This window comes from Grampus griseus (assembly GCF_964374135.1).
Source record: "Grampus griseus genome assembly, chromosome: 6".
NCBI classification, from domain to species: Eukaryota; Metazoa; Chordata; class Mammalia; order Artiodactyla; family Delphinidae; genus Grampus; species Grampus griseus.
Window position 1 is genome coordinate 33,294,011 of NC_139000.1, and position 23,571 is coordinate 33,317,581.

The window sequence follows — 23,571 nt, forward strand, 5'->3', positions numbered from 1 at the left end:
ATATTCTTATCAGCACAACAGTTAGTTTTCCAAATTTAGAGGGTCTCAGAGGTACCTTGCTGCCAAGATGGAGGGGCATTGCTTTATTGAGTGGCTGTCCAGGCTGGAAGGGCTCCTGGTTGTCATCTTATTTCAGAGGGGAAACTGAGGCTCAGACACGGAAAGGGACTTGCTGTGGGACAGCAGTTTCATTCCTTTCCTTCTCTGGGCTCATGGTTCACCTCCAAGAGAGGCTGGTCTTCTGTCTCCTGGGACCTTCCCGGAATTTGCCCAGAGGATGGGCCTGCCCCCCACCTTGGGGTTACTAGAGCCTAAATTGCCTCATGCCATTGACTTCGAAAAAGGCTTCTAAATGGGGTCACAATGCTGTTTTCTGCTGTGCCCTTCAAGCCCTCTCTCTCCCCCTCACCCTCTGCCCTCTTCTAAGAGGGGACGGTGGAAGAGCAGAGCTGACTCACAAACAGCCAGCCCCAGCAGTGGGGCTCCCTTTGCAGGGTCTCTCCTGGACTTACACCCAGGCTGTCTCAGCGCTCGCTGGCAGCATCTTGGAAGTTGGCCCATCCCACCATCCCTCTGGAGACCACGAAAGATGCTTTCTTGGCTTCTTGTTTGTAAAGGTCCTGGTGCCTTCTAAACCCTTTTATCTATAATAGAGGAAGCATTTTGTAGGAGGCTCTGTTACCTTCTTTGTAAAACTAAAACACAAATTAGTTGGAAATGGGAGGCTGTTTGGAGAAGACTAAAAGGGGAGCCCGGAATCCATGGTCCTGTTCTACTTTTTTATTATTTTGGCTGCTTTGGGTCTTCATTGCTGTGCACGGGCTTTCTCTAGTTGCGGCGAGCGGGGGCTACTCTTCGTTGCAGTGCGTGGGCTTCTCATTGTTGTGGCTTCTCTTGCTGCGGAGCACAGGCTCTAGACATGCGGGCTCAGTAGTCGTGGCTCACAGGCTCTAGAGCGCAGGCTCAGTAGTTGCGGCGCGCGCGTTTAGTTGCTCCGCAGCATGTGGAATCTTCCCGGACCAGGGCTCAAACCCGTGTCCCCTGCATTGGCAGGCGAATTCTTAACCACTGTGCCACCAGGGAAGCCCCTTGTTCTACTTTTTGATTCCAGAGTTGTAGGATTGGTATCACAAGAGCCTGGCACTCAGTAGACCCCTGGTACAAGTTTATTAAATTAATTTGGAGGCAAAAGACCTGTATTCAAGCCCTTGCTCTGAAGTTTACCAGCAGTGTGACCCTGGGCAAGTCACTTTATCTCCCTAAGCCTCAATTTCTTCCTCTGGAAAATGGGATGACACTAATGCCAACCCTGCCTGTCCCCTGGGGCTGGGCCAAATGACATTTTGCTCTATAAACACTGGGTGCTAGGAAGCTAGTCACATTACTAGCATGCTACCTGGTTCCTGGCTGGCTCTTGGTAAATGTTTACTGAATTGGTGAGTGATCCAGCTTGTGGAAATTTGAGAGCATGCTCATTTACTCCTGGTTTCCAGTGGCTTGAGTCAAGGCAGAATGTCTGACAAACAGCAGTTAGTCTTGACAACAGAAATGTGAACTGAAGCTACTTCACAATGGTGGCCATTGTTGTTCCAGGCTGGAGAAATGACCTTTTTTGCAAACTTAGGAATGCTGGATAGACAGAACTACTCTAAAATAATGTGTCAGGGCTAGCCCCATGGTCCCTCGTGAGGCTGAGGCATTTTGTATCCAGAGAGAGTTTCAGAGCCCTAAACATGACCTTCCTCACTCCCAGCTTCCCTCCATCTACTCTGTTTTCAAGGCTTCCCAGAGCCCCCAGTCCTAGGGGGTAGGTGTGGCAGATGCCGTCAGCGTCCCACCTGTAGTCCCTGAGCATCCATGGTTCCAAACAAGCATCTTATTAAGAGCACCTACACCTCTCCCCCTGTGCGAGGAACAGGACAGATATTCAGGGACTTAATGCTTCCAGGGCAGCCCTGAGCCAGGGATGGATGAGAAGTGGAGGATAAATCCCCCAGCGTCCTTCCCACTTGGGTGGAAGCTCCCAAGAACTCCAAGGTATGTTCCGCTCTGTCTCCAGAGGTCCCCATGAGATTGAGCCTCACTTGGCCTCTCAGAAACCTTCTCATTAATGCACCTTGCCCTGGCTCCCTTGCCTTCTCTGTCTCACCTCCCCACACCCCTATCAATGTGTTCGAGGATCACCTCCCAAATAAATTACATGCATTCTTACTCTTGGCTCAGGCACCATTCTGAGGGACCCACCCGTGGCAGTAGGTAAGGTAGGTATTAGCATCCCCTCGGACACACACCTTGGGTGCAGTGGACCTAACCCCCTTTCAACTCCAAGTTCAGCACCCCTCCCCCATGCCATCACTGACTTGCATCAAACCACGTGTAGATGAGGATGAATACTAGGGAATTGGCTTTTTTTTTTCCCCTTGAGAGAAAAAAGAATCCATGTTACTAACGAAGTCTAAACATGGCTCAGAATTTGCAGCAGGAAAGGAAGTTGAGTGAAGCCATGATTAGAGCCTTGTTTATGCTGTTCTTGGTGAAATCTCAGCATCTGCCGCTCTAACTCACCGTCGCTGCCTTCATTAGGCCTGTTTGTAAGAATCGCGGTGAATGATAATCTGCTTGAATTTGGACTGCTTCTGTGCAGCATAAAGGACTCAGACTTTGGAATTTTATACTTCGCCACCTGATTTGAAGGGATGGGGTCTTCCACCGCCCTAACAACGTAATTGTCATTCAGAAGGTACCTAGTGAAGTGTAGGTTTGTCCTCCCCATTTGCACACATTAATTACCGTTTGGTCTTCGGGGTAACAGATACGGTTCTATGCAGTGCGCATTTCCTGAGCATCTGCCAGGCGCCTTACCAAGTCCTCTGGGGAAGCCAAGTTGAATAAGCCTCTGCCCCCGCCACTCCCTGTAGGGGCTTCATAATCTCTCTGGCCAAGTGCCAGTGCCCATAAAAGCAGGAAGATAATTTCCCAGAACCTACTAGAAAATTTTTGGAGCTAGTTTGACTCTAGTTTGAGACTCTTAAGGCTGATTTTTAATATCCTTTTCCTTCTGTTAAGGCATATATTATAGCTCTCTTCACTAAGCCATGGGTCTGGAAAGGCCAGTTTTTTGGACTGCCCCTCGGCTTGATGTTAAGAGTGGAGACATAGTCCACTAAACTGCAAGTTACACCAGAAGTGTTGTGGGTCAGCAGGAATGGAAGGGCACACGTGAATATGGGCTCTTTCAGGCTGGAAGTCTGACCCTGACCTTGATACCTCCCAGCCCCCATGATCCAGGGCTTACCTTTCAGGGAGCTCAAGGAAGGTGGCTTGGAAGACAGAATTATTTAGCAGACCTTGTCTTTCATTGAGCCATAGATTCTCCATGTTGAAGGCAACCCTGACTTTCCTTTACAGCATTGCCTCTACTTGAATGCCTCCAGTGATGGGGAACTCACCTCCTCTCATGTGGAAAGTATGTGAGCTTCAAAGCAGCCATGCCTAATCATTGCTAGCCAGGCACTGTGGCTTAATCTCTCTGAGACATCATTTCAGCACTTCTTAATTTTATTTTTATTTTTTTGAAAGTAAGTTTAAAGACACTTTACATTAGCTTATTTTTTTATTTATTTATTTATTTTGGCCGTGCCACGCAGCATGTGGGATCTTAGTTCCCCAACCAGGGATGGAACTCCTACCCCCTGCATTGGAAGTGCGGAGTCCTAACCACTGGACCGCCAGAGAAGTCCCTCAGCACTTACTTTAAAATAGTGAAATGGGACTTCCCTGGCGGTCCAGTGGTTAAGACTCTGCACTTCCAATGCAGGGGACGCGGGTTCGATCCCTGGTCGGGGTACTAAGATCCCACATGCCGTGCAGTGTGGCCAAAAAATTAAAAATAAAATAAATAAAATGGTGAAATAAAAGGTGATTGTTTACCTTGCTTGAGAGTGATGGTGAGACTCCAGTGACCTGAGGCTATGAATGAGCCTGGCTCAGTGACTAGCACAGAGAAGAGCTGTGACAGCTGTTGGCTTCCTGCTCCTCTCCTGGGCACTCTTCACAATGATACCAGATTTACCCCCTCCAGAGTTTCTTGAGCAAAGTGCTATCTTACTTCCTCAGGACACACTTCACACTCCTCATTTCATGGAACGTTGTTATCCCTGGTCCATGAAAGCCCCTCTTGTTTGTTTGTACCTTTATTTCCCTCATATTCTCATATGCCACTCCTGCCTCTCCCCAAGAAAGGCAAACATTCTAAGTGTTTAATGCAGATATTGTGTTTGTATGTGTCCTTGCAAAATGTGTATTGCTGTTTTGTGTGCATATTTTGAATTTGCATCGACATAACTGGATTACATACTTTTTCTGCTTTTTTTTCCAAGCAAAAGTTTGGGGTTTTGAAGTTTCACAACGGTCATTTCCTGGCTCCTGCACGCCAGCACTTTGTTTTTAAGATACCTCCATGTTGCTGTGTCTGCATCTAGGCTGTGGCTCTCACTGCTCATTCCAGGGGATGTACACCTCCATTCTCCCAGTGACAGCCACTCAGGTCACCTTCAACTCCCTGTCTCCAAACATAATAAGTGTCCTTGTACATGTCCCCTTATGAACCCAGCTGGGTATTTCTTTAGGACAAATCCCCATGAGCTGAATTGTTGGGTCGGAAGGTGTGTCAACACCCAACATGCCTAAAATTTGCCAGATGGCTCTTGGGAATGGCCGTACCCATGTCCACTCCCACCAGCATGAGGAGTCCTGTGTCCCTACCTCTCACCCACAGTTGGTGTTTGCCAGCTCTCTCATTTTTTGCCAATCTAAAGATATAAATTAATATTATACTGTGGTTTTGAATGTCATTTCTCTGGTTACTGATGAGTTTGGACATTTCTTCCTGTGCTTGTCTGCCATTTGTTAATTGTCAGTTCTGATCCTTTGACCACTTTTATTTTGAGTGTATTGTCTTTTTCTTGGTGATTTGTAAGAGTTCCTTACGTAATCTAGGTTTCAGTCCCTTTTTGGCTTTAGGCTTTGCAAACATCTTCTCCCATTCGGTTACTTGTCTCTAAACTTAAAGTCCCTGGTGAACGGAAGTTCTTAATTTTGATGTGCTATTTTTTCTTTCTTTCTTTTTTTGATCCTATGGTTTGGGCTTTTGAAGTTTCACAACGGTCATTTCCTGGCACCTGCCCGCCAGGTCCTAGCTGGGCACAGGGGGTACTGAGATGGGTAAGACACAGCCCTTCCCCTCAGGGAACCCCCTGGTTCAGTGGGGAGCAGACGCAGGACCCCAACTGAGTGTGAAACGTCATTCAGAGGAGAGGTGCTCGGCTCCACCTGGCAGATTCTAGGAAGGCTACCTGGGAGAGGTGGCATCCAAGATGAATTCTAAAGAACCAATGAGAGTTACCCAAGAGGAAGAGAGAAAAGGTGTTCTAGGTTCAAATAGCCTGTTGTATCTATATGTGTTCTGTGTCCCCTTGGGTATTCAGCTTTTGCCCTGAGCCAGTTTGCCTATAAGTCACTGGACAGATCCGCCCTTGGCAGGATTATTATACTCCTGGGGCATTTGGCCAGTGTCCACCTAGTCTGTTAAAATCTCAAAACAAAGGTCAGTGAAGTTAACTTACTGAAAATGCGACAGTGGCGTACTGTTTGTGGATAGAGACGAGTGTGAGGGAGAATCCAGGCCAAGGGAGCACAGTCGCTCTCTGCTTGGTGATGCTGAGAGGTGCTGCTCAGACCTGTTTCCACCCAGTGGGAGGAGAGTGACCATCTAGGGCCTGTCCACAGGGGCAGGGTGGATGAGGGGAGTGAAAAATCACTTCCTGGGGAATGGCTGGCCAGCCTGGAGAAAAGCAGAATCGAGGCCCGAAATCAAAATCACAGTGTTGCCATCTCTGAAGCACGGTCAGGATCAGGAGTTGCTGTGATGTGTGGCCCCCAGGCAGAGCTAGGACTGTGAGGGCAAGTCTCGGAGAGCAGACTTTCGCTTGGAGTGAGGAAGACCCTTCAAAGCAGTTGCAGAATCATGGAACGAGAGCTGGAGGGCACAGAGATTTCCCCGTCTGGCCCACTTGTTTTATCAAGACCCAGGCAGAGGATGGCACGTCCCTGGGGCTCCTTATTGAGGAGATGGCAAAACCAAGACCCGTTCCAGGGGCCCTGTCCTCCAGCCAGAGCTCTTTCCTTTCCCTGAGTCTGGGATTTTGTTAGGGAGTCCTAGAATGGAGTAATTTTATAGAATCTTTGATGTTCATTGAGCCAAGGTTGTCTTTTGTTTTACACCTCAGAGTTTTACATTTCTTTATGTTTGCAGCAACAATTAAACTGTAAAAGACACGCATACTTCCCTCAATGCAGACCTAGAGTCAGTTGAGGAAGAATGAGCATTTGGGGGTGAGGGGAGTAGAGTCCAGGAAGCAGGGTGTGGGGACCAGCTGCAGCAGGAGGTTGGCGACCCTCCACCCAGCTCTCCCACCCAGGGGTTGTGATACGGGAGGGAGGCAGGACCGCTCTGTGATTGAAGCAGTTCCCCAGCCCCGTCTCAAGGATGCTCTCAGGCCCGCAGCCAGGGAGTATTTTCAGACTGGACTTTTTTGGCAGCCTAATTTTCACCAATAGGACTTATTTTCTTTATGTATCATCCAAATCCAAAGTTGGAAATAAAGAAAAAGAAAGAATGCACATTTTTAAGAGAATCCTTTTTTTTGCACCACAGCAAGGAACCAGTATTATTCTGCAGGAAAAGGGGCTCTTTGTTTTATAGTATTTTGAGCCTCTGAGAACAGAAATTGTCAGCGTTGCAGGGTCCTTCGTCTAATACAGTGGTTTTCAACTCTAGTTATGCGTTAGTCAACTTAGGGAACTTTTAAAAATATGGCCACCCAGGGTTCACTCCTCAACCCCCCAGAGGTTTTAATATAATGGATCCATGTTGGGACCCAGGCATCTGAATTTTCTAGAAATTCCCTAGGTGACTCTAGTGCCTGGCCAGGACTGAGAACTATTTGAACCCCTGCGGTGTACTTTGTAGATGGAGAAACTGAGGTCCAGAGAAACGGAATCATCTGTCCAGGGTCACATGATAAGTCAGTGGCAACCTACAGCAGGGCTAGCAGGGCAGGGAGGGTGGCCAGTGACAGACTCAACGCCACAGCCCCTCTCCCTCTGCTCTATTCTCTGCTGCCCCCATGAATCCTCTTTCTAGTCTGTCCGCAAATCCCCTGTTCCGCAGTCTTCACGTCTGTATCCAAATAAGTGGTCGATGTTCTTTGCACAACAGAGTTACCAAGGAACCCAAGAGTTAAAAGTTGGAAGTGCCCACCTATCATGGTCACCACCTGGCTGGGCCGTGGGTGAAAGAAAGAACACAGGGGACGCCATCCTTCCCCTGCAGAGCCAGGAGGGGCCCTGGGCAAAGTGCAGGGGATGCGACCCTATGCTGCCTGGGACCTCAGAAACGAGACTTCAGGTTCCACTCAGGAACTGACCGGCTGGCAGGAATCATAAGGTTTGGGCACACCTAGGGCATGGCTGCAACACAGCTTCTCACATATCACCCATGCCTTGAGCCCACAGCAACTGGGGAGGAACAGTACTCAGGGATGCCTTCCTGGAAAAGGTGGATAGGGTTTGGACATGTTGGTTTGGTAGAGGAAGGGGAAAGCTACCTTCCAAGCAGAGGGACCATTGTGGGGAACAGTGGTAGTAAGAAAACACAGGGAGTGTTTGGGGACCTCACAAATAGCTCACAGTTACTTTTGTCGTGACTCAAATAACTACAATTTATTGAATACTTCCTGTGAGGCCCCAAGCCAGGAACTGCCTATAGTCTCCTCTTTAGTCCTCATAGGCACTCTGAAAGTTGAAATTTTACCGTTACAGCCATCCACTCACAGGTCACAGGCTAGAAGGGAAATATTACTGGCATATGGGAGTAATTTTACCCACCCGGTAGGGCTGGGTGATGCTGCAGTCACTAAACTACAAGGTCAGAGGTTATGAATTATTTTTTAATCTTTGTAACTCCAGCCTTCAGCACAGAGCCTAGAACATAACAGGCACCCAGTGTTTATTGAATGAATGAATGAAGTGATTAAACTAAGGGATTTAGTATAAACATCCTTCATCGCCCAGATGTCCAAGGTCAGCTTGGTCAAGGATGAGGACATAAGCTAAGCTTCCTCCACCTACGCTGCTGCTTTTGAGGGATTCTTTATTATGAAATACCTGGGCCTGGCATGCAGTAGGCTCTCAGTAAGTATGGGCTGAATGACCAGCAGCCCTGCTCAGTATGGGTGGGGAAAATGTTCTGAATTTAGAACTAGGGGAGTCAAGTTCAGGCACCCACTTGGTCGCTGCCCAGCACTTGGCTCTGAGCGTTCACTTAGCTGACATGAAGCTCCTCCCTCACCTGTAAACTGGGGTGAATTATGCCTGATTCAAGGTTTGCTATGGAACCCTGAATGCAGGAATGTGTGACGCCCCCCACCCCACCCAGCCTCCAGGCACTGCCCCCGGGGAGAGATTACGGCAGTTATGGTCATTGCAGGAAGCGGTACCATGGGATGGATGGTACAGCAGGTGTATGAGTCAGAGGGTCAGGCTGCGCGGCTGGGGGCGTGGTGAGTTGCCAGCCGCACCACCGCCTGGCTCCTGATGATTTATTCCAGGCAGCCTGCATATTTCATGTGCTGCCTCCCCACACCAAATAAATAAATCAGGGCCTCCTCCGCTGAGCAGTAGGAGCTGATTACGGCTGAGACTTCAAAAGGCCAGAGCAGGGATGCTGGAGCTCCCAGCAGAGTCTGCTGATGTGACATTTAGGAGCTGGGTGACCCCTGCAAGTGACAGCCGCCTACACAGCATGAGGCCTCCCAAATGGCAGGGAGACCTTTGCAGGGAGAAGGAAGTGACTTTTACAGCCCTGTTTTCCACCCCACAGTTAAAGGAACGCAGGCAGAAGTGTGGCCTATAGGATTCCCTGTTCCGTTTCCTGAATCCTTATAAGGAACCAGCAGCGCACCTGTGTCTCTGCAGAGACATTCACTTAGAGCCAGAGGCCCAGCAGGCAGCTCCTCTGGCCACGTGCTTGGAATTCCTGCTGCTGTGTCGCTTTATAACCCCTGGGCATTTTGAGAACCAGGGTCTGCAGCTCTGAGTACATGCCTGCCCCGCCGGTGGGCAGGTGGGCACTCCTCTCTGTAGTTATTACACTCAGGAGGCACAGGTGGCCTGTGGAACTCAGCCCAGAACTGTCACCTCTCAGGGATCCCATTAAGGCAGCCACATGTCAGGGAAGAGCATGGCTGTGGGAACAGTCCTGAGTTTGAACCTGGACTCTGCTCTTAGTATCAGTGGGGCTTTGGGCAAAGCCACAACCTGCCTGAGCCTTGATTTCCTCGTCTGTAAAGTGGGACTGAAACCACTTAACTGCACACAACTGTGAGAACTAAACAAGAAAAGACATCTAAAGGTGAATCCCCTTGGCCTCTCCCTGCCCACTCGCCACCTTGTCCAAGACTGCGCTACCCTGGGAGCCCCACTCTCTACTCCTTGCCTTTGGCTCTTTGCCTCTAACCCCACCTTTCCCTGATTCAGCTTCATCTGTCATCAGTATTCCCTCACAAGCCTTGAATGGATCCTCTGTTCAAAGGGCTTCTCGTCCCTGTCTTGGTGGCATGTGGCATTGCTGGCCAGCTCCCTTGTGAAATTGTCCCTTTCCTTGGCTTCCAGGATGCCCACTCTGTCCTGGCGTCCTGACCCATCTTTCCCAGTCTCTTGTAGCGTCTTTGCTCTGCCCACCCCCAGGGCCTGGATGGGGTGGGAAATAGAAATGATGTTCAGTAAGGTGGGAGGCTTACTGCCAGAGGCATGATGTGTTTTTGTCTTCAAGGCTCTAGGGCTCTCCTGGGGCAGGGGGAGCAGAGTGGTCCATGCACTCCTAGAGGGCAGAGCCAGATGGCAGAGGAAAGTTAGAGAGAGACCATTCAGCTAATGACCCTGGAAAGACTTGGTAACAGGCAGAGAGTCCAGTTATGGGGGGGAGTAGGCTTCCCATCTATACATGTACAGCAAAGGATGGGTGACCAGTTGATGAGACGACATGAGAGGGTATTTGTTCCAGCCCAGATCAAGGTGAAGGTTTTGTGATTCTACCTGGAAAAGGCACTGGGGAAAGGAAAAGCCTGCAAGAATATAGCCAGAGCCTGTGGGGGAGCAAGAGCTGGGACAGGAGCACCCAGACAAACACAGGACTTGGATCTAACCTAACACTGTTTCTTGCTCCCCGCAGACAGCAGGGAGGTGAAGGTGGGAGAATACAATGCTGTGGCTGACACACTGGAGATCATCAACGACACCATTAAGTTCCAAGGTAAGGCAGGTGGGCTTCTCAGAGGAGGGGGCCTGCTCAGGTGCTCCCAGGCCTGCATATTGTTGAGGGTTGTGGATGAGCTCAGAGTCCTTGGCTCTGTGGGGAAGAGGGAACATCCTCTCCTCTCAATCCATGCACTCGCTCACTGAGGACAGGATACCATCACCACATGGGAGCTGGGTTCCAGCCCCTGGGATGGGGCACTGGAATTTGCATGGAGTGCTGGCCCTCACCAAAGCATCTGTGTTTAAACTGTTGAATGGCCAGAAGTAATTCTTTTTATGTGTGGCCCAACTAAATTTTGCTGTGTCACCTCCTCAGAAAAGACATGGATGGGCTGGTAATAAGGCCTCTCCACTTGCTGCTCTTCCTGGAAAACCATTCCCTCTCTTCTGCTGGAGAACTTCTCCTCAACATCGAGACCCAGATCAAATGACACCTGCTCTGTTCAGCCTTCCCTGATGCCCCCCAACTGAGTTAACGGCTCTCTTCTCTTTGCTTCCACAGTCTTTTGTCTCTGCTTTTCTTATGGCCTCTGTCACTTTGCATTGAAATTAGTAGGTTATTGGACCATGAGCTCCCTGACTGGATCCTATTTGAGTTTAAATTCCTGGCACCAGCCAGGGTCTGGCACATGTTGGGGGCTCAGTGATATGTGATGAAAAAATAATACATGATTGATCAAGTAAATGAATGAGTGGGTGGGTGAATTAAATGAATGAAAGGGTGAGCATATGAGTCAGTGAGGAACTGGGTGGATGGATGGGTGCATGTGTGGATGGGTGGGTGGGTGGGTGGGTGGATGGATGGATAGATGGATGGACAGCCTCATCACGGGGTGGCTGTGGAGGAAGCTGCCATGCCCATAGCATCCAGATGCTGCTGCTTTGATTCCACTGGGAATCAAAGAACAGACAGCTGGCTTTCTGCACCTGGAGCTCCTTCTTAAATCCAAGACCACCAAAGAAGGCTCTCCCATGAACCATTTGGTTAGATTTTGGATCTGTGGGATTCCAGAAAGCTCCAGGTGGCCTCAAAGAGGAGGTGTGGTCTTCACAGTCCCACCTGAGGGAGCTGTCACCAAGACCGTAGTCATCTATTACCTCATGGAGCCACAGAAAAATTCTGAAAGTGGGTGGATAAGTCCTGTCATCCCTGCTGTACAGATGAGAAAAGGGATCAGAAAACTCCAAATTCACACAGCCTGTGAGAGGCAAAGCCAATTCTAACTATGGGAGTCTGATCCCCAAGATAGGGCTGTTTCCTCCTGGACGCAGGAGATCTGGGTTTGCTGAATAAGAATTCTGGGTTTACAAATTGAAAGAAAAATTCAAACAAAATAAATAAGAGACACAAAACAGAACTGAAGGAAAAACATAAAAAACCCAGCCAGGAAAAAAGCTAGTTATAGTTAGGAAGCACGAGGCCAGGATAACACTGAGGCTGCAGCTGTTCCAGACTTGCTTCCTGCTTCTCAGAGCTTCCCTGCACCACCCAGAAGGTGGATAACCAGTCTCTGAACCCAGAGCCGAGCCAGGACACCTGGGCAGAACCCAGCTCTCCTGTCCACACCCTGCCTGGATTCATCTCTCACCCAGACCCCTGCACCAACCCCCCATGGGTTTTACCCACCCATCACCAGTCTAACCCCCTCAAGTCCATTCTGCCCTCAGTTGTCATGTCACACTGAAGAGGCCCACACAGTCCCCATTGCTCACAGCGAGGGGCCTCTCCCTGGGGTGGTTCTAAGACCTCCAGGAGGGGACCCCGCCCCACTTCTCTGCCTGCTCCTTCAGGTCTCCGCAGCCAAACTGCTGACATTTCTGCAAATGTGCCGAGACTTCACCATGCCTTCACCTGTGCTGGGCCGTTGGCCCAGAATGCCCTTTCTTCCATGTCTTCCTAGTAAACAGCCAACTACTCATCTTCCTGTCAAGACTCAGCTCCCACATCATCTCCATTCTGTAGCCTTTCCTGACCCCATCTGGCGGAACTGCACTCGGCCGCCTGTTTCCTGCTCAGGCCTCCCTGGGCCTGATGTTCGCACACCACCTGGACCCCATCGCCAGAGGCACTTTGCATAGTGATTAAGGCACAGGCTTCAGGGCTAGGCAGATCTGGGTTCAAATCTGTCCAGCTTTGCTACTTACTAGCTATAAAAGCCACTTAACACCTAAAAAAAAGTTCCCTCACCCCGTAAAATGGGAGTAATCTTCTCTACCCATGAGACTCTTAGATCAAGTGAGAAAATCTCTATTAAAGTGCTCAGCTCATGGTAAGCATTCAATAAATGTGCTTGCTACTGCCTTTAAAAAAAAAAAAAACATGGCTAGTGTGTAAGTTCCCTGAGGGCAGGAACTGTGTCTTGCTTATCTTTGAATCACTGGTGCCCCACACCAGGCCTGACAGTTGGAAGGTGATTATCAATGATGATGCCCATCATTAATGAGGACGAATGAAGGAAGGATGGTGATGAATGGATGAAGAATGAATGAATGGATTGGGTGGGGAGCAAGAAACAGGACTGCTGCTGTTACTAACACTTCTGATAAGCTGTTACCATTTGGCTTCCCTAATGACTTAGCTAAGATGCACGGTGAGAAGGTGCCATTTTGAGGGAAGACAAGGTGGAAAAAGAGATGCTGATTTTCTGAAGTTGTTTCTACACAAACTAGTGGTTATAGTAGTCACATAACCTTTGATCCAAATCTAGCCCCCTTGCTTAGTGCCCAAAGAGGAGCTTATTTCCACCAAGGACTCATGGGCACTCACAGCTCTTGTGTTGGGGATCCAGAAGGTGCCTAATGCAGCCCAGGCTATGTCGGGGGAGGGGGGAGGAGGACAGGGAGTGGGAGGAAAAATGTCCAGGTGTTGAGCTTTTATTTCTGGAAGCAAGAGATGGTGTTACCTGTATCACCTTGAGTCTGCTTTTGCCCTGACTTGCAGCCCTTGAGGCCACTCTTATAAGTGTTACTTTGCATGTAAGTGCTTAATGCTTTACATTAACCAAGCCAGCAGGTTTCTAGCTGTTTTTGAACCTGACAGTTCCCTCTACTGCTTAGATGATTCAGACTCTTTTTATCCACTGATTGTTTCCAAACACATTTGAACTTGCTAGCAGAGTTTTTTAAACAGATGTGCAGGGGAGTTCTCAATCCCTGCCACCACATCTGCCCATCCTCTGCCTGTCTCCTGGGAATGGAGGCATAACCTAGGTTGGCACCCGTGGCACAGCTGTGGTGGGGTCATTGTGACCCCTGGTGGGTCTCCCAGGTTTGGCCACTCTTGAACATCTGACCGATTCCACACTGGAGGGAAAAGCTTCAAAGTGTCACAGTTCCACAGCAGAAACCTGACCTGAAATAGCAACTGAGAAAAAAGGGATCTGCAAGAAACAAGAGGTAGGCAGGTGAGGAAAAGGGTGTCCCTGCATCTTTCCTCCCAAACCAGCCTGTACCTGGTAAATCAGGACAATTTGCCACCATCCATAAAGATGAGTTTGCTCTGAGGCCCTCAGGTCTCCCCCAGGTGCCCTTGAAGAATGAGCAGAGACATCTCTACAGTCACACAGCGGGATGGAATCCCACAGTTTCTGTCCAGTCCTGGCACAGCAGGGAGGGGAAGGCATGCCAGTAGCTTCTGCCTCCCACAGTAAGTCTTATGAAAATGGAAAACCAGAAAGAGCTTTTATAGCATAATGACCTTGAGGCAGAAAATCCGCAGCCAGAGCACATATATGTCTCCACGGAATTGACAGGCAAGGTTTCCACCCTGTTGAGGGGTGGCCATTATCATGTGTTAGCACAGAGTCCTTGAGAGCCCAAGCCAAGTTCCTCACCCCAAAGACAACCAATGGTACCTACTCACAGCACCCAGCCCTGCGCCTTCTAAGCCACTGGTACCTTTGGGGAATAAATGGCAATGGGTTTTCAACATGGTAATTAGACCAAATTCTAGTCTTCTAATGGCGATTAAATGCATCACAAATCCCTTATTGATTCTGTTTAGAGAAAGAAATAAGTCCTGGCTTAGGCTCCCTACTGGCCAACCGCTGGAGCCCGCTCACCCAGTGACGTGTCCTGCACAGTTTGTGCACAGGTGGCGGGTGTCAAGGGCATCCAGGCAAGGATGTTCTCGGGGACTGACTGTGCGCTGAGCTCAGCTGATGCCTTTTCCTTGATCTTCTAGGATCTGAACCACCAAAAGACAAGACCATCGTCCTGGAACAGCTTCGTAAGATCTCCCTACCTCTCTACAGCATCCTCTCCGCCCTTACCATCCTGGGAATGATCATGGCCAGCGCTTTTCTCTTCTTCAACATCAAGAATCGGAATCAGAAGTAAGTCACTCATGCCCTCCTCTTGGATAGTGCTTTCTGGGTAGACAAGCCTCACAGACAAAGTGTAGGAGCATCACGTAACACATTCTCCAGGGGCACAGAAGTTACTAGGGCAGTTTTCCAAAGTGTGCCGCTTAGTTACTGGGATGTCATTAGATGTTTCACGTGAGTGTGTGTGTGCACGAGCGTGCGCACGCACACACACACACACACACACAGGCAGGAGCACTGCTTGCACAGGAAGTCTGGCTTAAACAAAATTGAAGGGTCCAAGTCCACAGGTCTTCTTGGAATTTTGGCCATGCATGTGCACTGTGTGGTGGTCCAGGAGGAGAAATATAGAAGCAGAATTCCCCAAACGTCTTTTCCCCACCCACCAGCATCTTCAGGAAGCACTGCCAGAGGGAGATCACTGAGTTCAGTAAGGACACTTCCCATCCATACAGCATATCACAACCTAGGAAGCGCCTCCTTCATCATCTCGGTTGACCCTCGAATAATGACCGCAATTGCACATGAGAGCGCCAGCTCGATGTCGGAGGGCTGGAGAGCCCTGTCCGAGACCGCACTGCTGCGTGTAGCAGAGCCTATCCCCTGGGTTTCTGGCCTTGATCCCTTTTCCCCCACGCGTGCCCTTCCCTCTCCGGAGGAGACCAACTCGCTTTCCGAGTTATTCTGGCCAGCCATGGGTAGTACGGGCCACCGCCCCGGGCCGTGGTGTTTGCCGAGCACAGCCAGCTTCTTTGGTTTCCGTAGAAATCCCTGACCCCTGCTCCCTGCCTTGTTGTGGGAGTGGCTGAGCAGGGCTCAGAGGGTGGGCCTTCGCGGGGGGAACAGCCTCGGTGCCCCCCAGAGGCGGCGCGGCTCTGTTGTCGTGCCCAGAAGGCACACAGGGCGACCTCCTGGGCTGCAGGGACGAGCGCGATCCCAAGAGAAGAGGTTTTCCTTCTCTCCCTGCTTGCCAAGGAGGAACTTGGCGACTCTAGAGCTTTTGTTGTCGTTTTGGGGTTTGTTTTCTTTTTGTTTTTGGTAGCAGCTGCTTAGGTCAAACCTGTTTGCTGAAAAACAGAAAGTTGTATTCACCTGTTGTTTTATTTATCACCGATAACACAAATATTGCCTCCAAAAAAAATTGAAGCAACTCTGATCTACTCCGTACAAGCCTTAAATGATGACCATGCATGTTAGCACTCGACACAAGGCCCTGGGCATGTGGTCAGCTCTTAATGTTAGATTCCCTTCCTGCAAGCTGCAGTAGTTTTTGTCATAACAGCAAGTTGTCCCTGTTGTTAAGACTATACTCCTTTAATTCCTAACTACCCCCTCTTGGCTGGCTTCCGTGTGAATTTTTTTTTCCAATAAATTTATTTATTTATGTATTTATTTATTTTTGGCTGTGTTGGGTCTTCGTTGCTGTGCGCGGGCTTTCTCTAGTTGCAGTGAGCGGGGGCCGCTCCTTGCTGCGGTTCATGGACTTCTCACTGCTGTGGCCTCCCTTTGTTGCGGAGCACAGGCTCCAAGCACGTGGGCCTCAGTAGCTGCAGATGCAGGCTCAGTAGTTGTGGCTCGCGGGCTTCAGAGCACAGGCTCAGCAGCTGTGGCACATGGGCCTAGTTGCTCCGAGGCACATGGGATATCCCCGGACCAGGGCTCGAACACTTGTCCCCTGCATTGGCAGACGGATTCTTAACCACTGTGCCACCAGGGAAGTCCCTGTGTGAATTTTTTGACTGGCTTTTCAGATTAAAAAATCTACAAAGAGATAGGAAATAAATGTCACTGTGGTTTCAAATCCCCCTCTCTTCTATCTTCCTTAATGCTACTCATCCTTTAAGGTCTACCCCATCCAGGAAGCCTGCCTCAGTTCTGGCCTCTCCCCTCCTTGCTTCCTATGGTAATAAGAATGAAGGGACCTTAGCGGTTCATGGTTTACAAAAGAACCTTCAGGGACCCAGTCCCCTCTCAGCTTCACATGTGTCCTAGGCAGTGGTATATGTGCTTTTATAGGTGAGGAAACTCAGTCGGCTAACTGACTTGCCAAGGGTGCACCTCATGAGGTCACAGGGGTGTTTGCTGGACTCAGGGCTTTCAATTCAAAAGCCCATGAGGGGTCCACAATTTACAGCCGGCTTTTTATCACTCTACTACTTTGACACTGAATTTTTAAATGTGAAAGGATTAATAGAACTGCAGAATGCAAAAGAAAATGCTCAGGGAACAACTGACCATAATTACAATCTGCAAAAGAGCACCTGGACCATGGGGGCACCTGAAAACCCAAGACATTCTGAACAGATTGTGCTGGGGGAGCCAGACACATCTGAGAGTAAATTCCAGCTGGCTGATGGTTTAACACAGCCTGGTGAAGACAGGGGGAGGTTGGGGGTGGGGACTCCATTGTCCATCTCCATCACCTGGTACCGGGAGGTACCATGCGTGTGGCCCTCTTTGTGCTCAGGACAGTCCCTCACTGTGGAAGGTTGCTGAACATAGATTAGAATTCTCTAGATTTGGCTGTCTTCCCAGCCCCAGCCAAAAAAAAACTGTTGACTTAACATCTTTGTGTAAACCAAAAATTAATGGTTGAAGAAGCCGGCAATACAAGCTGTCCCCAGAGAAGTGATAGGTGAACTTGACTGAGAAGACAGGAAAATCAACAACTAGAAATCGATAGCATCGCGGTCCTATAGTGAGGGGGAAACAGCCCATCAGAGGAAGCACAGTCTTGGGGAGGGGGCAGTGAAGGAAGCCAGGGTTTCCATTCTTCTCTCCCTCTCTAGCCTTGGTGACAAGATACACATTCAGAAAATACCTGCTGCAGGAGTAGCTAAATTAACAGTTCTGCTAACTATAGTATCTCTTTCTTTTCTCAGGCTGATAAAGATGTCAAGTCCGTATATGAACAACCTTATCATCCTCGGAGGAATGCTTTCCTATGCATCCATCTTTCTCTTTGGCCTGGATGGGTCCTTTGTCTCTGAAAAGACCTTCGAAACCCTTTGCACCGTAAGTCATTCTGCACATTCCAGTGGTTTGTGATACAAGGTTTTCTTGGTGACCACAATCACCAAAAACACAGATACAAACCCATAACTGCGTGAAAATACATGAACAGGCAGCAGACAACTTGTTCAGCCATTCAGGCAGTTCAACAGGGCAGCGTGGGATAGCTTTCAGACCAGAATGAACTTAAGTATTGCCTGTAAAATTAAGAGCCTGTATTTAACAGGCTGTTGCTAGAAGACAGCCCACTGAGAATGATTGAATAACCTAGAAAAGCAAGGGAGAAAAATGCCCACCCAGGCACTGTGCCTGGGGTCAGAGTCAGGGCTGTGTAAGAAGGAACAAGTCTGCCCACCAACCTTGACGGCCATCACAGAATATAAGGAGAGGTGTTTGTATGGATGACTTTGAGTTGTACAGAAAAGATCGCTTTCCTTATTCTCTATTTAACAGCAGTGTTTCTCAACCCTTTTTTTTGCTAATTGCCCCCATAAGGAGCCTTTTTTTTCTAATTATCCCTTCTTGAAATTTCAATACCAAAGATATACTGTATTTCTGTTTATGTACTGTATATATACCTATAGTTTCTACATAAAAGAGTAATAAATTTTCACATTCAAGAACCAGTGTTGTCCCCCTTGGGAACTATATCACCCCCACTGAGAATGCATATATTTAAGGAAGCCCAAAACAGTGTAATTTATTTACTATATTTTAGCAATGTTATTTTGAAAATTAATTAACATGTTTAAAAATGTTGTTGCCTAGTTATTGTTGTTATTAGTTGTTTTTCTTTTTAAGGCGTTTGTACGTTAGCAGTTAGCAATTGTGTAGAACTCAGTTGAAAGTATCATTGGCTTACTTTTTAGGATGAGGATGGCCAGTTGGGATTTATTTCTGGACTTTACTGTGATCTCTCAGAACTGGATAGGACATGCAGTAATTCATCCAATTCCCCGCCTGGAGGACCAGAGCTAGAAGGGATGGTCAAAGGATCAGTGTTGACCAGATTAATCCAAAAGCAACTCTTTTGTTGTTGCTGTTTTCTGTTAAGGTGTTAAGAGCAACGTAGGCCCTTTTTTGGAAAGCAGTCTCTTTTAGATTATATTTGCTGCTCTGTAGTCTCAGTGTCGCCCACTACTGGACGATCATAAAGTAAAGATTGGCAGTGAGGATTAAACAAGTGGAGGACCCCTTAAATGTGCTGCAGGTCACCACCCACACCTTGGACTTTCAGGACTGCATCGGGTCTGTCAACTTAAAAAACATGCGCAACGTGAGAATCGTGAGTTAAGTTTTATTTGGGACAAAATGAGGACTATAGCCCGGGAAACAGCATCTCAGATAGCTCTGAGAAACTGCTCCAAAGAGGCAGCGGGGAAGGTCAGTATATATGTGATTTCGGTGAAGGGGGGAGTACGTGCAACCAAGCACAGATTTTTTGCAGGAGGTTACTGCTAGTCATGAGGAGCAGACGTCGCCATGAAGGATTTTAGTGCTTTTCTAGATATGAGGAGATATAAGAATTGGAATCATAAAATTGGCTCCTAAAAATATCTAACTATCTGAAGACCTGTTCTGCCAGGTTTTCCCAGAGCACAGAGTGCCTCATTCCTGCTCTCCACCCTGAGCTCCTTTCAGGGGGTATTGAAAGTCAGCAGCTGCAGCAGCACGTGATTTAATCCTTGTAGAGGTGGATGGCAAGTGCCAATTTGTAGTTGACAGATCCCCAGACTCTGGGACAGCCCGTGGACTGGAGGGAAGTCCCTGGAGCACGTGGTGTTGCTCCGCTGATTCCTGCAGATGATGACATCGGACTGACTTGTTAATAGCCAGCTTCAGCATGAATTGTCAAGCAAATGAGATGTCCCCAGAACTCGTACTTTGTTTGAAAGGTTCCACTTGAGAAGTGCGTGGTCAAGTCCCCAATACCCCAGGGGGTCCCTGGGGTGCTCAGGCATCCTTCCTCTCTGGGGTGGACCTGGAGGGCAGTTAGGCCCCACGTGCTCCAGAGCTCACCTGATTCAAGCTTCCTACTCAGAGTTCTTTATTCTGCCCCGTTTCACTCTGCCCTTCTGGGGGTTAAGGAGGTGAAGTCGAGTCACAAGTCCCCCACGTGCCTGGCATCAGAGTGCCGGAGTCAGCTTCCGGAGAAGCTGAGCCGCTCAAAAGTCCCTGTGGGTGTGGGTTAGCAGTTTGTGCCCGCAGAAGTGTGACCCTCTGGCACAAGGATGGTGACCGCAGCTTGTGTCTCGCTCGCTAGAGAAGGTGTGAAGCGCTTGAGGTCCCCTTCAGTTCTGCATCAGCACGACTTCTGTGCCCTGTGGGGCCTTGTGAGCTCATGGGTGCCATGTGTGTCTGTGGTCAGCTTTCCTGGGCAGTAGTGTGGCCCGAGGGAGGGACTGCTCCCAAGGCACCCTGAAGAAGCTAAGCGAGGGGTTTCCCTCTTCCCTCTGTCCCTGGGGACGCCCTCCCCAAGTTTGAGGAGACCATGACAACGGCAATAATGAAAATGGTTCCAGGGGCCGGTTTGGTGGCTTCTCATTCACACGGCGCTCTGATCTTTGGTGGCTCCCCGAGAGCTGAGGGGCCCTCCTTGATGTGCTGGCCGAGAATCACGGGGGCAGAGCTCCACCTGGGTCCCTCCCAGCTCCTTGTCGCCGGCTCCTGCCACCTGGGAATGCATCCACTGGCCCGAGGTCCCATCTTGGGTGCAGAGACATGAGGCCCAGCCCTTGGAGAGTCTCTCCCTCCCAGAAGGGAATTCCTGCCATCTCACCATGCTCACGAGCCAAAGGCCGTCAGAGCACAGGTGCTTCCTGGAGTTTGCCCCGAATCCTACAGACACTGGGTGACGCAGGCTAGGGAGCCCAAACGAGGGCATCCCCACACCCCGGTGTTTTCTCTTAATGAAGCCTGACATTCTGTTCTGGGAGTCGTGCTCATTTGCGTGAGGGGAAGGCTGTCCTGGGAAACCTGGCAAGGCGGTATGAATAAATCATAAAGCGCTTTACAAATCAGCATTAGCTGGAACATGAGGGCTCTGAAGATGTTAGGGCCTGGTTCTCCCCACCCTGAGGATTCATTTATTTGCAGTCGGGGCTGTTTCAGAGGCTCTGCAAGGGGAAGCCCACATTCGTGACTGTGGAGAAAAGGCATAGATTAACTAGTGTGGATTGAATTGGGTCAGCACAAATGTGTGCGTGGCTAAGACCGGGGTCACTTATTTAATCATCCCCAATATTGATTGCTCAGGAAGGGGAACCAAAAGCTCTTAAATTAAGAGCCTAAGTGCACCCCAGTGGGTGCAGGGTGGGTTGTCCACCTGCTATTCCAGAGGGGTTGTGGCTCCTTTGTTTCACTTGGCGCCTTGGATTGTGTACTTTCTGGGCCTAGGAGGCCCCCAGTGCAGTGAGCACAGGTCTTCAACAGCCTGGGCTTGACTCTCGCCCCCTACACATACTACCTCCGGACTGTGGAGGTGACTTAGCCTCTCTGGGCCTCAGTTTTGTCGTCTGTGAAATGAACACAACAAATCCCTATGCGGGACTGTGGTGTGGGCTAAATGAGACCATTCAGAGGAGCCACCTGGAGTGTAAGGCAAGTAACGGGGAGTGGGCAACTTTCTACCTGCCACGGTATAATCTCCTGGCGTCCCACACTGTTTCTGTAGGAAATCTCACAGGACAAGGGACAAGGTGGATCACGAAGCCAGCTTCAGATGTGGAGCAAGAGAAGGCACAGTTCAGTCTGTTCTGCTGCCATATGAATGCCACTTTTTTCCCTTTTAGTTTTCAATATAGAAACTAAACACAGTGATAAACAGTAAACACCACCTCAGGAAGAAACCTGTGACGATCACGGGATTATGCCTCTCTAGGGGCTGTGCCTCTGCTCAGAAGGGCCGCTATAACTCGGACAGCGGGTGGGTACGTGTGTGAGCATGTGTACACACACTCACACACACACACAGAGCTAGGGAAGCAGTCACACTCAGTTCCCATCCCCCACTCCCTCTGACCCTTTCTGGCATCTTCCCAGCCTAGTTCTAGCGAGTCTTGCAAACATCTCGCAGCTACACGGTGCTGTCTCCCTGGACACTGAGTGGGTAGTGTAATCACCATAGCAACATGGCCCCTGTGGGCACGAAGCTGCCTATGAGGACAGTGCTGGGCGTGGGCTAGAGCCCCCATGCCAGGGGGATGGGAGGGCCCTCACACTTGCTTATGCAGCTCAGGAATCCCAGCCCCTGGCAGCCCAGAGAGGGAGCGAGGTGGGTGGGGAAGAGAAAAGGTGCTCGCCTTCCTTGTGGAATCCTAGGCAGAAACCCCAGCAGGAGCGTGGAGGGGTAAGAAGGGACTCTGCAGTGAGGACGAGAAGACCCAGGTGGGCCTTTGATCCAGTGCAGGTCTCAACAGCTCCAGGGGCATTCAGGGCATTTCTGGGCGTGGAGGTGGTCAGCAGTACCATGTGATCTCCCCAAGCCTGTGCCCTCATAAAATTCAGCATTCTCTGCTGTGATTTACCTTGGGCCAGCAGCCAGGTGAAGCCTTTCCTTCAAATCCCCACCTGACAAGGCAGGGTTCACTGTCCCCGCTTCACAGGAGAGAAAACCGAAACTCTGTCATACATGGCTAGGTGGCAGGACCAAAGTATGGAACTAGCTCTGTCGGACTACAAAGATGTCTGAGACATTTCATTCATTTTTTTAAGAAATATTTTGATTTTTTGTTAGCGGGTTTATACCAGGAAAAACAGGTCAACTAAATTCTTAGGAATGTGGGCAGTATTTATCTCAACCAAAATTTTTGTCTGTTCAGATTTTTTTAAATTGGAATATAATTGGTATCCGCAGGGGATTGGTTCCAGGAAACCCCGCAGATACCAAAATCCGAGGATGTCCAAGTCCCTTATATAAAATGATGTAATATTTGCATAGGTTATAAGCAATCCTCCCATATACTTTAAATCATCTCTAGATTACTCATAATACCTAATACAATGCAAATGCTATGTAAATCCAATGTAAATGCTATGTAAATAGTTGCTGGTGTGGCAAATTCAAGCTTTGGTTTTTGGAACTTTCTGGAATTTTTTTTTTCTTTTTTTTTTTTTTTCGGTACGTGGGCCTCTCACTGTTATGGCCTCTCCCATTGCGGAGCGCAGGCTCAGCGGCCATGGCTCACGGGCCCAGCCGCTCCGCGTCATGTGGGATCTTCCCGGACTGGGGCACAAACCCGTGTCCCCTGCATCGGCAGGCGGACTCTCAACCACTGCGCCACCAGGGAAGCCCAGCCCTGGAATTTTTAAAAAAATATTTTCAATTTGCTCCCTGTTGGTTGAATCCGTAGATGTGGAACCCACAGAAACGGAGACCTACTGTAATTCACATACCATAAAATTCACCCTGTTAAGGTGTATAATTCAGTCATTTTAGTATATTTATTCATTCATTTTTGATACATCCCCAAAGTATAGCATAGTGCCTGGCATATAAGAGAATTTCAGCCAGAATGCTTGCATTCAAATCCTTAGCTACACTACTCCCTGCTGTGTGACTTGAAGTTAGTTAACATCTCTGAGCTTTAGTTTACTCCTCTGTAAAATGGGCATACTCGTAGGATTGTGAGGGTTAAATGAGATAGTGCATGTAAAGCACTTAGTGCCTGCCACATAACAAGATTCAGTAAATGCTAGCCATTATCATTATGAATGAACGAATGAATGAGTGAATGGTGGGACTGTGTCTGAATAACTGTGTTCACCTCTGGACACAGCTAAGAGATACTAATAAAGCAGAGCAAACTTGGCATGAAGAAGAGGCTGGAAAACTGGGGTTGATGCTGGTTGATTGCGC

General features: G+C 49.1%; 1 protein-coding gene across 1 annotated transcript in view; it reads left to right on the top strand.

The window, feature by feature from the left end:
- GABBR2 (gamma-aminobutyric acid type B receptor subunit 2) overlaps positions 1–23,571 on the top strand; it is a gene marked incomplete at both ends in the record, with an annotated part of 365,749 nt that overhangs the window by 268,836 nt on the left and 73,342 nt on the right. Inside the window, 3 exons of the mRNA XM_082657435.1 lie at positions 10,292–10,372; positions 14,561–14,711; positions 17,585–17,717. Of these exons, the coding sequence (XP_082513561.1) occupies positions 10,292–10,372; positions 14,561–14,711; positions 17,585–17,717 (365 nt within the window). The remainder of the gene's footprint in view (positions 1–10,291; positions 10,373–14,560; positions 14,712–17,584; positions 17,718–23,571) is intronic.